The sequence below is a fragment of the Furipterus horrens genome, unplaced genomic scaffold, assembly GCF_987537825.1.
Source record: "Furipterus horrens unplaced genomic scaffold, mFurHor1.1.pri manual_scaffold_2, whole genome shotgun sequence".
Classification (NCBI taxonomy): domain Eukaryota; kingdom Metazoa; phylum Chordata; class Mammalia; order Chiroptera; family Furipteridae; genus Furipterus; species Furipterus horrens.
Genome location: NW_028327172.1, coordinates 116739506 through 116755854, shown reverse-complemented (window position 1 = coordinate 116755854; position 16349 = coordinate 116739506). Strand labels below are relative to the sequence as shown.

The window sequence follows — 16349 nt, the reverse complement described above, 5'->3', positions numbered from 1 at the left end:
TACTTTTGTTATATCTAAGAATATTTTTCCTAAATCAAGGTCACAGAGATTTATTCTGCTATTTTCTTCTAAGAGTTTTGTAGTTTTAGCTCTTATATTTAGGTGTAAGATCTATTTTGAGCTAATTTTCATGTATGGGATACAGTAGGGGTCAGTGTCATTTATTGATTGAAATATGTTAAAATCTTCTATCATTGTGACTAGTTTCTCTGTTATTTTCCCCTTTTTGTGCTGTTGATTTTCATATATATATAGTTTTAACGTATTATGGGAAGTTTCAAGCATTCACAAGAGAGAGAATAGTGTAATCAATCCCTATCAACCTCCCAATCTTATTTTGTATATTTTCTTTACCCTCTTTTTTATGCCCTGTCAGTATTTAAATCAAATTCTAGGCATAGCTATTATAGTTTTATAGACTTAATGTTTAGCTTTACTCATACATTTCTTATAATATTTGCTCACATTCTGCCTTTATAGTCTGTCTAGAAGCATTTTCTGTCTATATATATTTATTGTATATAACATTTATATTACAGTATCCTCTAGAAATCTTAGTGGTAAAGTTTGTTTTTGTTTGAAAATGTTTCTACTCTTGTGCATGTTCTAGAAAATTAGTGCCAAACTTAAGGTGATAGTTATTCTCCCTGAGCAATTTTAAGATATTCAAGCGTCTGTTAGCTGCTATTATTGAGAAAGAAATAGGAAGTCTAATTTCTGTTTCTTTGTAAGTAATCTTATTGGCTACTGTTTCTTTGGTATTCTGCAGTTTTACCATGATATGATAAATAAAAGTATGTCATAAGTAATTGAATGATAGTAATTTTGAGTTATTAGCTTTAAATTTCTTAATATTCTACTTCTCAATGGTGAGGAGTAGTCTGTAAACAGTTAAGTACATAAGGGACTGCTTGTAATTTAAGAAGACCCTATGGTGAATCTTTATGGAGTACGTAATTCTTAATTTGTCACCTTTGTAACTTTCTTTTCAAGATCATGTATATGTACCTTGATGTAAACAGGCATAGTATGCTTTCTGTATCTTCCTACAGCACTATTGGAAATAATTATGAAAAATGGAAGCACAGCTGGAAGTAGCCCTCATTGCCGAAAACCATCAGGCAGTGCTGATCAAAGCAAGCCTAACTGCACAAAGGACAGCATGTCCGGTAGTGGTGATGGTGGAAAAGGCTACACCAAAGACCAAGTAGATGGAGTTCTCAGGTAGGAATAAATATGATTTATATCTCAACTACAGTTGCTACTAATGTAATTTTTAAATGGTATAGGACCTTAGAAAAGTATTTGAATTATAATTCAGTTGAAGAACAGACATCAAGGAATTGAACTCTGGGTGTGTTCTGTTTTATATTCTTTATAAAATCAGACCGTAAAATACCATCTCTATGGAAGGTTTTATCTTATATCGCTTTTCTTTTTAGTACATCTAGATCATTATTTTTGAGGAAAATTAATTCAATTTTTTGACATACTGCAGTATTTAGATAAAATATTGAAAGAGGATAGAAGAATTATTCTATCATATATACAAGGTCTGTCCAGAAGGTACCCAGGCATGTACTATGAAAAAGACATTTATTGAAGAAGATACAAGATACAAGGAACATTGTACATAGGACAATGACATCTCAGTCTCAGCTTGGGACCACACACCCAATCACCATCAGCTGCCTTGTTATATTTTCCTGAATCTCATCTATAGTCTGAAATCTCTTCCCTTTCAAAGGTGACTTTAGTTTTGGGAAAAGCCAGAAGTTGCAGGGTGCCAAATCTGGGCCATAGAGGAGCTGAGTCATCTGAGTGATTTGATGATTCACCAAAAAACTCTGCATGAGACGTGATGCATGAGCAGGTGCATTGTCTTGATGAAGCTGCCAATCACCAGTTGCCCATAGCTGCAGCCTTCTGACTCATTCAAATAGTTTCCATGGAGGAATGTTCAAGCTTAATGCCAAATATGATGCAGATTTGTTGCTCTACTCACTCAGTCATTGTGAATGCGATGTCCACACAGTACACACGCTCACTCAATGGTATCTACTGCCCGCACTGACTAGAACAGTGAAGCCATCAGTGTTTACGCATGCACAATTGCAGTCCACTCTCCTTGGCTACCAGGTTCCATCGATGTCACACAAACTGTTCTTGATATATTAACAATGACTGGACTTTTTCCAGACAGACCTTGTATATACATGAAAGCAGGAGAATTTTATATGAGAGATAAATTGAGGTCAATAGTAACAGCATTTTGAATTTTCTACTTACATTAATGAAGGATAGTTTTTTTCTATTTATATTCTTTACTATATATAGAGATATGCCGACACCATGATGTTCCGTTCTTTTAATTTTTCATAATTTTTATTGAATTTATAGGGGCAACATTCGTTAATAAAACTATAGGTTTCAGCTGTACAATCCTATAATACTTCGTCTGCATATAATATCGTGCATTTATGACCCTAAGTCAAGTCTTCCATCACCATTTATTTCCCTTTTACCCTTTTCTACCTTCCCCACCCCCCTTTCCATCTTGTAATCTCTATACTGTTGTCTGCGTCTAAGGTTTTTTTTTTTTGCTTAATCTCTTCACTTTTTTTTACCCAGCCCCCCAGTGCCCTAATTTTTTTTTTTAACTCTTACTGTTCTGTCTCAAGTGTTTTAGTTTTACCTCATGATACACCTCCACTTAAAGCAGAAGAATTAGGTAGAGTTGAAAAATTATGAACTGGGTTTTAGGGATTTGATTTTACTAATTATATAATTAAGAAAAATGTTCTAGAAATATGATGAACCTCTGACTATGAAACACTGGAGAAAATACTGTTGTTTTCTGCTACAACTTTAAGAAGCTGAATTGATGTTGTATTAATGTTGCTCTCTAGGGAAACAGTGTAAGGACGAAGGACTCTGAACAGTGATTAATCGATAATTCACACAGAGAGTGAATTATAATACAGTGAACTAGCTCAAGTGAAGAGTAGGTAAAACTAGCTAGATTGTCCTTCTCTTTTGCCCTTTCTTATTTCTTTAACTCCTCTTTCTTTTCTTACCCCCTTTTATCCATTCTTGCTTTTTAGTTCCTTTTTTACCATAATTTGAAATTAATTTCAAATCAAATAGCAATTATTTATATTTTGCTTTTTTCCCCTATATACTGACTATATATTGACTCCCTGGCTGGTTTGGCTCAGTGGATTGAGCGTCGGCCTTCGAGCTAAGTGTCGCTGGTTCGATCTTCCAGTCAGGGCACATCAGAGAAGGAAAACTCTGATTCCAAAAAACCTCCGCTGCCTTGCGGCATACCTCTTCAGGGGAAAGGCTAAGGGAGTAAACCCCGACAGAAAATCCGGAGCCGGAGTCCCTAAGGCGGTTTGACGTTGTAGTCAACACCGGCAACTCCTGCGGCGCACCTGAAGCCAAGCTGTATTGACTCCGTCTTTCCCTTGGACCCTTCAGCTGCGAAGAGAGGGGGGGGTCTGCTGCATGGGCAACAGCAGACCCTCCATATCACCCTGCCCAGGCTCTGTAGCTTCAGCTTCACTGGAGAGGACACTCCAGCGTCATCGTAAGATGTCGATTCAACACGGGAGGAGACAGATACCGTGTCACTCCCCAGTCGGACTGCACAGCCATTCTCGGCGGTGCAGATAGACTCTTAAGAAGCTACACCATCGTCTCTCGAGACGGACGGCTGCTGACGACGACTTAAATGCTAAAGCTTGATTTAAAAGAATCCCTGATCATTGTAAAGCCATGGTAAAGGGTATTTGATTAGCATGAATGATAGTGAAGTACTTTTAGAATATAAATAATGTTGCCAAACTTATTTTATTTATTTTTAGAAAGAGGGAAGGGAGAGAAACATGAATGTATGGTTGCCTCTCGCACACCCCCAACAGGGCACCCGGCCTGCAACCCAGGCATGTGCCCTGACTGGGAATCGAACCAGCGACACTTTGGTTCACAGGCTGGTACTCAATCTAGTGAGCTACACCAGCCCGGGCACCAAACTCTTTTATAACTATAGTATTATGTCAGAGATGGTTGAACAAGTGAGATACATGACTAAATGAAGCTTGCTTTTGAATTTTTTAAAGAAAAAGCTTTAATTAAATAGTGTGTTGAAATGCATTCCAGGAAGCCACAGGTATCTGAAAACAAATAGTATTTTCTTGTAGAAATTACTTTTGGTGGGAAACCATATGCTCAGTGAAAGACCTAAATAAAATTAACTGTATACATGTGATTTTTATTTAGAATCATTGTGATTGTTTTTAGAAAGACTGTAGAATCACCAATATGTCTGAAATATCATTTAAAAATATAGTTGAAACTTTTGGACAACAGGAATATTCTCAATCTGGTTTATTTTTTTAAATTTTTTCCTTAATTTCCTCTACCCTAGCTTTGAAAGGAAGAGAGGAGTAGCTCAAAGTAAGGTAGAAATGAGGTAGGGAGAGAAGTACTTTGTTTTTCTGTCTCTTTGTTGCAATATTTAGGGGACATCTTATGAGTGAAAGAGGATGGTGTGTGTAGATGCACTTTGCATATGGTAGAGTTGGCCAGGTGGGAACATAAAACGTTGAGGTAGTTTCTGTCAGTTGCCTATCAATATTTTCTATGAAATTGGAGATGAGGTTATCCTTTGAGAGTTATAAGAAAAGAAATAAGATTGAAAGCTTGAGGAGAGTGGTAAAAAGTATGAAATATTTGCAGAGGGGAAAAGCTAAGGGAATGGAAGGATTGCTGGTTAGCATTCGGGACCCAGTTATGTTTGAGCCCATAAATTCATATCAGGTGGAAATACTAACTTAGTAGTGTACCCGTATTAAGAGATTATTTCCGTAATTTTATTATACATTTTTCATTAAACGTAGCTTTTTTTCCCCTTTGGGGACTGAATATGATTGGGATATTCTTTAATAGAATCCCTAACTTATTCAAAATACTTTAATTATACTTTTCTAAGAGTTGCTTAGCTCAATCATGGAACATTTACTCATTATATTAGCCTTCCTAAATGTTGCTTTAGTAAGGTAACTGATCACCAGCAAACTCTTACATGTGGTATGTTTTTGTTTTACCTATACACAGGGGGTTTTTCTGAAGAAAGCCATGTTATCTTCTTGGTTAGCACAATAATGCAAACAAGTTGCTCAGTAACAGTTTGGCTCAATGGGAGAAGCCATGCAATAATACTGCATCCATTGCATAAGAGCGAGCTAGCTTACAGTAAGGTGGAAGAAAAAGAGTGCCACTTTGTAAAATAACATTCTGTGAAACTAAGCACTATTTGTTGTCTTTGAGTTGAAATATATTGAAAAATTACTGAGAAAAAGGTTTCATGGACCTAAGTTTAAAAGTTTTTTTCATATCTCATTGAAAAAAGCCCATCTTTTATTTTAGAATTTACAAGATCAATGTGAAATCATTAACTGGGTCATCATTATATTTTATCAGTTCAGAACATTTCTGTACCGCTATTAAATCATTTGAATTATGGGGATTTCATTAGTATTTCTTTAAAATGAAAAGAAATTGTTCTGCTAAAATAATCCTTGGCCTCCAAGAATAAACAAGCATTTCCCTAGACACCAATTAAATGTGGAATCTATTTAAATAATCAGCTATATCATATAAAAGATAGAAAAATTGAAAGAAGACCTCCCTTCCCTGCCCACTATGCTTTTATACATATAAATAAAGTTACGAAGCCTGAATCAGACATACTTCTCCATTGTCGAGCTCCCAGACAGATCTTTCTGTCTTTATTGCACAATATTTCTTTCCTTCCAGGTAGGTAATGGGTTACCTCTTTTTAATTTATTTTCATTTTTGCTTTCTTTCCTTCTTTCTTTTTTAAAAATTCTTTGATGAGGGTGGAGAAAATGGATTGAATCTTTAAGGAAGGAGCAAGCTGTTAAAAGCGTGACAGTGCATCTTAGTAAAAGGAGCATGATGAACAAAAGTATTAATTAAAATAAATATATGAATGATGTTTTCTCATTCAGGTATGAAGAATTAGGAAAATGAGTATGTTTGAAGTATTACTTGAAATATGTAGCTTTCAGCTTTCCATTGGTGATATCAACTTCATACCTCTGCTAGTTTCTCAAAGATTTCTCCTGTAATATGTGATGAAAAATTGAGTGCAGGAAAGATATGGCAGAGCTAGATACAGCTAAGAGTTAGTGAATTAATTGTTTTTCCTCCTTTTTTTCCCTCATTGTGGCAATTCTTTTATCTTTATGACCCCTCTCCAGAGGACTGTGAATTTCAACCTAATTTTCCTACATTATCTAGCAGCCCTTTCCTGGCCTGCCTTTTTCTACTGCCTAGCTTTTTGTGCTTAGAAATTATCAACAAAACAAATTCAGAGGGTTAATATGGTACATAATTAAACATCTTATGCAGTTAAGCCCAATAGTAGCGACGTTAGAATTGTTCAGCGTTTGGTTTACTGTCTTTTGTTTTCTACATTCAGGCAGTGCGTGTCGTATTCTTCTCTCTGTGCCTCATTTCACAGTCAGTTCTCCTCTAGTCCAAATTGAGATTTGATGCCAACTGCATTTTCATTATAGCACTTACTACCTTTGGTTCAGAAAAGACTTTTGGATCCTTACCATTTCTGCCTTCAAATTGCTTCAGTCATCCATTGATCTGTCAACACATATGGTGAAGAAGACACAGGGCCTGCCTTTAAGGGCCCTATAGTCTAAAAAGAGGAGTCAGACAAGTAAACAAGTAGCTGCAGTACAGTGTGGGAATTGCTGGGATGGGGCTGAGTTCAGAGAGCTTTGAGAGGCTATAAGAGAGTCACCAAACTTAGTCTTTAGGAATTTGAGTTTTGGAGAAGAGAAAGAGCTAAGCTGAGGTTTGAAGAAGTGTTGGGAACTAACTAAGCAAGAAAGGCAGAGAACACATGTTCTGGGCATCAAAACCAATATTTGAAAATATATAGGAGGTAAGAAAGTCTGTTTAAACACTGATTGGAAAAACAAATTGGAAGGATGGAGATGGTTGTTCTGGAGCCTAAGGAGGCCCCTTTTCTTTTTTATTCAGTATTTTCAAGTCATACAATATGAGCTTTGAATCCTTCCTTGCGAGGCCTTTCCTAATCACCTTAGCAAGACTCCCCTTCCATTTTCTGCTCCCCTTTGCCACTTTATTTTTCTCTAAATACTTATCACCCTATGATGTACTTTATATTTTACTTGTATATTTGTTCATTGTTTGCCCCTGTCCTGACTGTAAATTTAATATGAGCAGGGATTTTTTGACTATTTTATTCACCACTATAGATTTAAACAGTGTTGATCAAAAAGTAGATGTTCAGTATTTTTTGAGGAAATAAATCCTGGTTCCCATCTATTACTCGGTTATATGACTTTTGGCAATATACTTAACCACTCAAAACCTTGATTTCCTTATTGGTTAAATAGGAATAATATCAACTTAATAAGTAAATGAGATAATTTGTATAAAATAATCAGCATAATAAGATTTCTACAGTTCTCTGTGTGAAGACTTCTATGGATCAGATGTGTAATCAGAATTCTTCATATTTTAGAAAGCTAATAAGGAGTATACATTCATTATACATTATATAACTGGTAACGCAGACCCTAAATGGTAACACTTCTGCAACAAAACATACAACTGTTCACACTTACATGGGATAAATGAAGACTGTATTGCAGTTTTACATTCATTTAGGTCAAATTTTACCTCTAAAAGAGTTCAAGTCAGGTTTTTGCAGTCAGATTACAGAATAACAATGTTTTTCAGGGCTTAATGAATATTAGAACATGGATATGGGATCGTGGACCTGTACCTGACAAACAGTAGATATTCTATAAATGGCACCTTCCCTTTTTTCTACTGCATATTTTCTAATCATATTTTGGAGAGTGAGTCTCTACCATGGTGGGATCATTCTCTGTTTTGTTCACTAATATATCTCAAGTGCCTGAACACTGTCTGGGACATAGTTGCTACTCATTAAATATTGTTGACTAAATAAATGTCATGTTCATGAAATAAAATTGACTTGTGTTAATACTTACTAAGCATCTAAAGTAGAAAAATCCAATTTTAATTATTATTATAAAGAAGACTGCATAACAGATTTTTGTTGATGTGATATGGAAGAATTTCTATATTACACAATGTCTTCTCTTTTTTTTCCTTGCTACTTTATATACAAAATGATGAATGCTTTCCTTATAAAAGAAGAGCTGAGGCTCATTTATGCCAGAAATATTTACTGAGAACGTACTTATGTGCCAAGCAGTATGATGATTAAATATGTTCAGTAGTTTAAAAAAGAGAGAGAGAGAGATCAATCCTGTCTCTTTTCTTTGAAAACTTTGAGTCAGTGGTTGCAATACTTTAGCTGCCAGTGAACAACTATTCCTCAGATCCTTTTACCTATTTACTGCTTCTGTCATTAAGCCACTCACCCATGGAACACAGCTAAAGTCATGAAGTATGCCACAAAAAAAATGTGTGAAATGTACCTGGATTTTAGTGAAGAAAAATTATTAGGTTGTGGGAGAATGTTAGCATCCAAAAGTATTAATGTTCTCTGTTCCATTTAGAGTATCTTTTCATAATATATATTAAAGATGTAATCAAATCATTACATCTTCAGGGTTATAAACTATGCAGGTACAGTAGGTCCTTGATTCAACATTGTTTTGTTATAACATTGGTGAGATGCTGTAGGAACTTAACTCTTGTTTACGTCAATTAGCCTATGATAAAATTGGTTTTGTTATATGTCGTTTTGCTTAAAGTCATAGAACCTAATAACAACATCAAGGTGAAGCCTTACTGTAATTTTAAATAGTGTGCTCATCACAGTGAAAATGGAGTTAACAAACACTTTTGAGTCCCATAATATATTTTATTGAGGTTTTATGTTTCACAGACGAATTCTCTTTAGCATGGCCCAGCTGAATTAACTTGACAGTTAAACCATAGTGTGCTCTAATTGTTGTACATGCACTAAACCTGTTGCTTTGATATTTGGTTAGATATACATTACACAACAACAAAATTCTTGGAGTGTAATGCATAGTATTCCTTAGCTGCAACATAACTTGTGAGGATTATTAAATTTCTTTATGCTCTTAAAAGTACTATAAAGTTGCTCTTATCCTCTCATTTTAGTTACAGTTCTGTGCTCTGTCCTTCATCTACAATTGTTACAGACTTTGATTACTTTTCTGTAGTTGTGATAAATTGCACCAAGCACATTCTCATGGTCAACTCTTCTTAGATTGGGAAGAGGTTGGAGGAATAGTCTGTGGTCGAAAAACAGAATGAAGCAGTAACCCTTAATGGGATAAGCTATCATTTTTTATTGAGAAAACAATCCACAGACAGTTCTTTTTCCTATTCTAATAAATAAAACATTACAGTATTACATGAACTTCTTCCTTGAAAATTTCATTATAACACACTCTCTCGTTCACAGCATAAACAAATGTAAAAATTACTATGAAGTACTTGGAGTTACCAAAGATGCTGGTGATGAAGATTTGAAAAAAGCTTATAGAAAGCTTGCTTTGAAGTTTCATCCAGACAAAAACCATGCACCTGGAGCAACAGATGCTTTTAAAAGTAAAGTAAACCTTTTAAAGCAATTTTACTAAGCTCTTTTTAGAATCCACTTAACAGTGTTTCAGAATATTAAATTCTGCCTTTCAACTGGTGCATAGAATCCCGGATAAGCAAGGATTCTCAAAATCCTTTAAAATTTCGCTATTAACTTCTTGTACCAAGAGCCAAACAAAAACTTAATGAAAGCAACATGCCAGTTTTGGCAAAGTCCTAAGTAACTTGTAGGTACCTACGCATGCTTTCTAGTTTACCATGTACAAGTGGTGTGATGATTATGCATGAGCCTCTAGGATATTACCATCTAGTTGTAAGGGAACGAAAAGCAAATACAGTTTTTGTGAGTTTTTAATATATTAGCGATATTAAGATATTAGATTTGGGAAGTTACTTGGAATTGCTATCTGCCCAGTATTCTTATATTTCTAATAACTGGCCAAATTTTGCATTTTTTGTATTCTAATTCTAACTAATGTGACTTTTTTCTTTTTAGTTTTATTTCTCTTGCCCACTCTTCGTCTTCATTTCTCTCAATATTATTTTCAGTTTTTGCCAATTAGTAAATAAATGTACAGGAACAGATTTTGAAATTTCATATTTTATTACATAGAATTTATTCATAATAGTTAAATTCTAAATCATAGGAAAATGCTTAAATATGTAATTGTTTGTTCTTGTGAATTTAGCATTTATAGAGCCAAGTATAATGCTTACAGTGAAATAAATGCTGGGGTCTTGGAATAAGAGAAAGTAGATACCAATTTTTAAAATGTTCCTAAAAGATAGATGACTCAATTGGTCTCTCATACAAAACATTTCCAAACAGTTTTATTTCTTAATGGAAGTTGCTGAGCAAAAATACATTTGGGGATTGTAAATATATACCAATAAAAGCAACCGCCAAAGTGGTACTGGTAAAAGTAAGATACCACCGTGACAGAGCCTTCTCTGTTTGTTTTCTTAAATGAAAAGTGGTGTCTTGATAGTACAGGAAAACTTCATTTACTCAAAAACACTAACTTCAGCATTTACTTCCCCAAAAGTTGAAGCAAAATTTCCACATTATGAATTAAAATCATTTAACTTTTTTGTTGTTTTTAAAACACTTAAAAACATGGTTGGAGTGAGTTATTTGCATGTTTGTGATCTGCTTGACAATATCAGTATTAATTCTTCATTAATGTTAAAAATGCTAAACTGCTTTTTTCTCTTATTTCTAAACTGCTTTTTTTCTCTTATTTCTGCATTGAAGTCATGTTAACATTATTGATTTTAGAATAACAGTAGTGTATCTACCAATATTTTTACAGACTGTGTTGCATTTTGAAGTGGTGAGCAGCATAAATGTTCACACTAGCTGGACACCCAGAAGGGGTTTAACAAAGGTGATTATACTCTGGTCTAGTACATTTAAAATTTCAGTGATCTGCTTTACAAAACTAGAAACTTAATATTTATCAACATGCTAGAAGGTGATTTATCTCTAGAGGAGAGACTTATATTATTCAATACACAGGAAGTTATTTGTAAATCAGAATGTCAATTAACCCCAAAGAGGATCAAAATAGGGAGTGGTTGTTGAGCCCGTTTTTTCTCTTTTTTTTTTTTTTTTTTAGCGAAAACTGCATGGAAAATCCTGGTTGTAATCCATAGTTGCTCAGTGAAGAAAGGTAGTTAATTAGAAAATATTACATCTGTGTCATCATACAAAAATGACAGGGTGCCTTCATTCAGCACATGGGATTTTTTCATCTGGGTCATCTTACTTTAATTTTAATCAATTGATCTTAATTTCTGTTTTCGGGATACAAAGCAGTTTATTCTAGCAAAGACTATGGTATTTTTCTTTTGTATGGAAAGTAAGTAGATTGCTCTATAATTACCAAAACACTTGGCAAAACATGGAAACCACTTGCTTTTAATTTCCTTTTAAAAAAAGGAAGTAATTGTTTAGGGAATTAAATTAGATAGAAAAGAGATTTTCATTTGTGTACAGTATTTTGTAAAGCTTTCAAAAATAAACAGTTGCTATCAAAGATGAAGATTAAATGGACTCATGTTCATGTGGCTATTTGTTCTTTACAATTAGGATTGTAAATTTCTCAAAGCAGGAAATATTTGTATCTTGAGAGTGACTCGCACAGTATATGTAAACATACTTTTAAAAAATACTTTACTGAAATGGATAACTTCCCCTCTCTCTGACATGGATGTTTTCAACAGTTTACATTGTCTTCAGAGACTCACAAGTATTTGAGAAACTATTTGATTTTTTTCAAATTATATTTTATTGATTATGCTATTGCAGTTGTCCCAATTTTTCTCCCCCTTTGCCCACCTCCACCCAGCACCCTCCACTCCCTCAGACAATCACCACACCTTTGTTCATCTCCATGGGTCATGTGTATAAGTTTTTTGGCTACTCCATGGCCTATACTGTACTTTACACCCCCATGGCTATTCTGTGACTACCTATTTGTACTTCTTAATTCCCTCACCTCTTCAGCCATTCCCCCACAACCTCAGCCTCCTTCTATCTGGCAACCGTCAAAATGCTCTCCATATCCATGATCTTGTCTCTGTTCTTCAGTGTGCTTATTAGCTCGTTCTTTAAATTTAATTGTTGATAGATATGTATTTATTGCCATTTTATTGTTCAGTTTCGATCTTTTTCTTAAATAAATCCCTTTAACATTTCATGTAATAATGGTTTGGTGATGATGAACTCCTTTAGTTATGTCTGGGAAGCTCTTTATCTGCCCTTCGATTATAAATGATATCTTTGCTGGGTAGAACAATATTGGCTGTAGGTTCCTGCTTTTCATGACTTTGAATATTTGTTGCCAAGCCTTTTAGCCTGCAAAGTTTCTTTTGAGAAGTCAGTTGTCAGTCTTATGCAAACGCCCCTGTAGGTAACGAACTGCTTTTCTCTTGCCTTTTGCATCTTAATTATGATGTTTTTCTAGTGGGCCTCTTTGCATTCATCCTGTTCGGGACACTCTGTGATCCCTGGACATGCACGTCTATTTCCTTCACCAAATTAGGGAAGTTTTCTTTCATTATTTTTTCGAATAGATTTCCAATTTCTTGCTCTCACTTCTCCTTCTGGCACCCCTATGATGTGAATGTTGGAACACTTGAAGTTGTCCCAGAGGCTGCTTATGCTATCCTCATGGTTTTGGATTCATATTTCTTCTTATTCTTCTGATTGGTTGTTTTTTACTTCCTTATGTTCCAGATCATTGATTTGATTCTTGCCTTCATCAACTCTACTGGTGTTTCTCTGTAAATTGTTCTTAATTTCAATTAGTGTTCCCTTCATTTATGACTGTATCTTTAAAAAAAAAAACTTTTTTAGAGTATATTTTATTGATTATGTTGTTACAGTAGATCTGATTTTTTTCCCTTTGCTCCCCTCTGCCCAGTGCTCCCTTCCCTCCAGCAATCCCACCGCCCTTAGTTCATGTCCATGGGTTGTGCATATAAGTTCTTTGACTTTACCCTTTCCTATATTATTCCTAACTTCTCCCTGTCTATTTTGTACCAACCAATTATGCTTCTTAATCCCTGCACCATTTCCCCACCTCTCCCCTCTCCCTCTCCCAGCTGACAACCCTCCAGATCATCCCCATACCTATGATTCTATTCCCATCCTGGTTTGCTTAGTTGGATTTTGTTTTTATTTTTTAGATTCAGTTGTTGATAGTTGTGAGTTTGTTGTCATTTCAGTGTTAATAGTTTTGGTTTTTTTTTTTTTCTTAAGTAAGTCCCTTTGACATTTCATATAATAATGGCTTGGTGATGATGAACTCCTTTAGCTTTACCTTGTCTGGGAAGCACATCATCTGCCTTTCCATTCTAAATGATAGCTTTGCTGGATAGAATAGTCTTGGTTGTAAGTCCTTCCTTTTCATCACATTGAATACTGCTTGCCAGTCCCTTCTGGCCTACAAAGTGTCCTTTGAGAAATCAGCTGATAATCTTATAGGCACCCCCTTGTAGACAACTCTCCGCTTCTCTCTTGCTACTTTTAGGATTCTCTCTTTATCTTTCACCTTTGACATTTTAATCATGATGTGTCTTGGTGTGGTCCCCTCTTGATCCAGCTCGCCTGGGACTCTCCGTGCTTTCTGGACTTGTATGTCCATTCCCTTTGCAAAATTTGGGACGTTTTCCTCCATTATTTCTTCACACAAGTTCCCAATTTCTTGCTTTTCCTCTTCTTCTGGCATCCCTGTGATTCGGATGTTGGCACGTTTAGAGTTGTCCCAGAGGTTCCCAAGCCTCTCCTCCTTTTTTCCAATTCCTGTCTTCTCACTGTGCACTGGTTGACTGTTTTTTTCTTCCTTATGTTCCAAATCATCGATTTGAACCCTGGATTTCTTCCCTTCACCATTGGTTTTGTGTGGATTTTCCTTCGTTTCACTTAGCATAGCCTTAAATTCCTCTTTTATGCGTTTGCCATACTCAAGTGTATCTGTCAAGCCTGTGAGCATCTTTATCATCAGTGTTTGGAATTCTGCATCTGTTAGATTGGCTATCTCCTCATCACTCAGTTCTCCCACTGGAACCCTGATCCACTCCCTCCTTTGGGCCATACTTCTCTGTTTCCCCATCCTGACAGGCTCCTGTGTTTGTTTGCCTCCGCATCCCAGACAGAGATGTAGCTCCTGTTATGTTGTAAGAGGCAGAGCCTTAGGTATTCGTCAGTACAGGGCGACCTGTTTCACCATGTTGTGGCGCTGTATGTGGGGGAGGGGTCTGAGAGGGAACAGTGCCGCTTGCCCAGCACTTGCCCCTTTTTCAGGCACTTCTCCTGCTTCCATATGGGACTGGTGGCTCTTTAGCTGTTGCCCTGGTTGTTGTTCCCAGAGTGGGTGGGTCTGCGGACATTCTAGAACCGTAGGGACCCTTTAAACAAGAGGACTCTACTGAGAGACCAGCAGTTTCTGCCTCTGCCCTAACCCCCACTGGTCTGCACAGTCAGAAGCAATGAGGCTTTCTTTTCCCCAGTGCTGGGACTGTGAGCTGTGTGGTCTGGTGAGGAGCTGGGAACACTCCCAGGTGTCCCTCTTGACTTTTGAAAGCATGTAAATGTGCTTTCTGCTGGCCTGTCCCTGCCACCGCTGCTGCTACACTGAGTCCTCTCTGCCCTGGCTCCGCCCCTCCTACCTGTCTGGATGAGTATTTCTTCTTTATATCTTTGTTGGTTGGACTTCCCTTCCATACAGTTTGATTTTATGTCACTTCTGGTTGTTTCTAGTTTTGAGGTGGTTGTATACCTTCTTAGTTGTGGAAGGAGACGCAGTATGTCTGTCTATGCCTCCACCTTGGCTGGAAGTTGACTGGATCTTTTTGATGCTGTTGAGGTCCTCACTAAGTTCCTTGAGTATTCTTATAAACAGTGTTTTGAGCTCTGCATCTGATAGATTGCTTTCCTCCATTTTGTTCAGTTATTTTTCTGGTGTTTTGATCTGTTTTTTCATTTGGACCATATTTCTTTGTCTTTTAATTTTGACTGTCTCCCTGTATTTGTTTCTATGTATTAGGTAGAGCTGGTATGACTCTGTGTCTTGGTAACATGGCCTAATGTAGTAGGTGTCCAGTAGGGTCCAGTGGCACAGCCTTTCCTATCACCCAAGCTGGGTACTTGATGTGTGCCCTCCATGTGGGCTGAGTACACCTTCCTCTTGTACTTTCACTTTGATTGCTGTCGGCAGGTCAATGAGAGGAATTATGCAGGCCAATCCACTACAAGGACTGGCTGTGATCGGTGACCACCGACCTCCACCCTTGGCAGAGGATCAGCTGTGCAGAGGCAGGGTGGTGGTGCTCCAACGTGGTCTGTAGCCATCCACTGGGTGTGTTGGCCCTGGGATTTCCCAGCTGGTACAAGCCAAGGTCAGCCCCCACCTGTGTTTTGTCCAGGGCCACGCTGCCTGAGCTATAAAGCAATCTGAAATGGCTGCTACTTGTGCTGGGCTTGGAGATTCTCAAGTGAAGACAAGCTATGAATCTAGGCTTACTGCTTCTAGTGCTGTGCCTGGGGCCCCTTAGCATGAGATATGGGAAACTGGGGGTTCACTGAGGCCAGCTGTTGCTTGTTTGAGAGGATTTAGGAAGTTGTGAAGCATGAGCCAAGGCCAGCCATTCATATGGAAGTCTCTGGTAACAGCTCGGGTTGGCCCGGAGTCTCAGGGGATCTCCAAGGCAGGGTAAACCAGGTTGCTAGTCTCAGAGATGGCACCCATGTGCTGGTACTGTGGCTCAGGTGGGGGAGAGTTCAGAAAAGGGATAATGGCTTCTGTCCACCTTTCTGTCTGGGAAAAGCTGTCCCCTAGCTCTCACCTTGATGCCAGACACTTCAGTTCCTCCCTGCTTGCCATTTGTGCCTTTTAGGCTATTACAGCTGTGCTGGAGCTCAGAGGGAGGTAGTCTGAGTAAGTCTTTGTGTGTGTTCTTTAAGAGGAACTGCTTGGGACTCCAGAAGTTTTTTCCACCAACTCAGTCCCCACTGGTTTTTGCAGCCAGAAGTTATGGGGACTTATCTTCCTGGCACTGGAACCCTGGGTTGTGGGGCCTAGTGTGGGGCTGGGACTCATTACTCCTGAGATATCCCTCCTGAGTTTCTATTCACCACATGTGAATGTGAGACCTGCCCATTCTGTGTCTCTGCCCCTCTTACCAGTCTGTATGGA

The 16349-nt window shown here is 37.2% G+C and overlaps 1 protein-coding gene across 1 annotated transcript in view; it reads left to right on the top strand.

Moving 5' to 3' along the window:
- Positions 1 to 16349, top strand: part of DNAJB14 (DnaJ heat shock protein family (Hsp40) member B14) — a 46674-nt gene that overhangs the window by 14905 nt on the left and 15420 nt on the right. Inside the window, exons 2-3 of the mRNA XM_090266336.1 lie at positions 1053 to 1224; positions 9509 to 9654. Coding sequence (XP_090122462.1) covers positions 1053 to 1224; positions 9509 to 9654 — 318 coding nt within the window. The remainder of the gene's footprint in view (positions 1 to 1052; positions 1225 to 9508; positions 9655 to 16349) is intronic.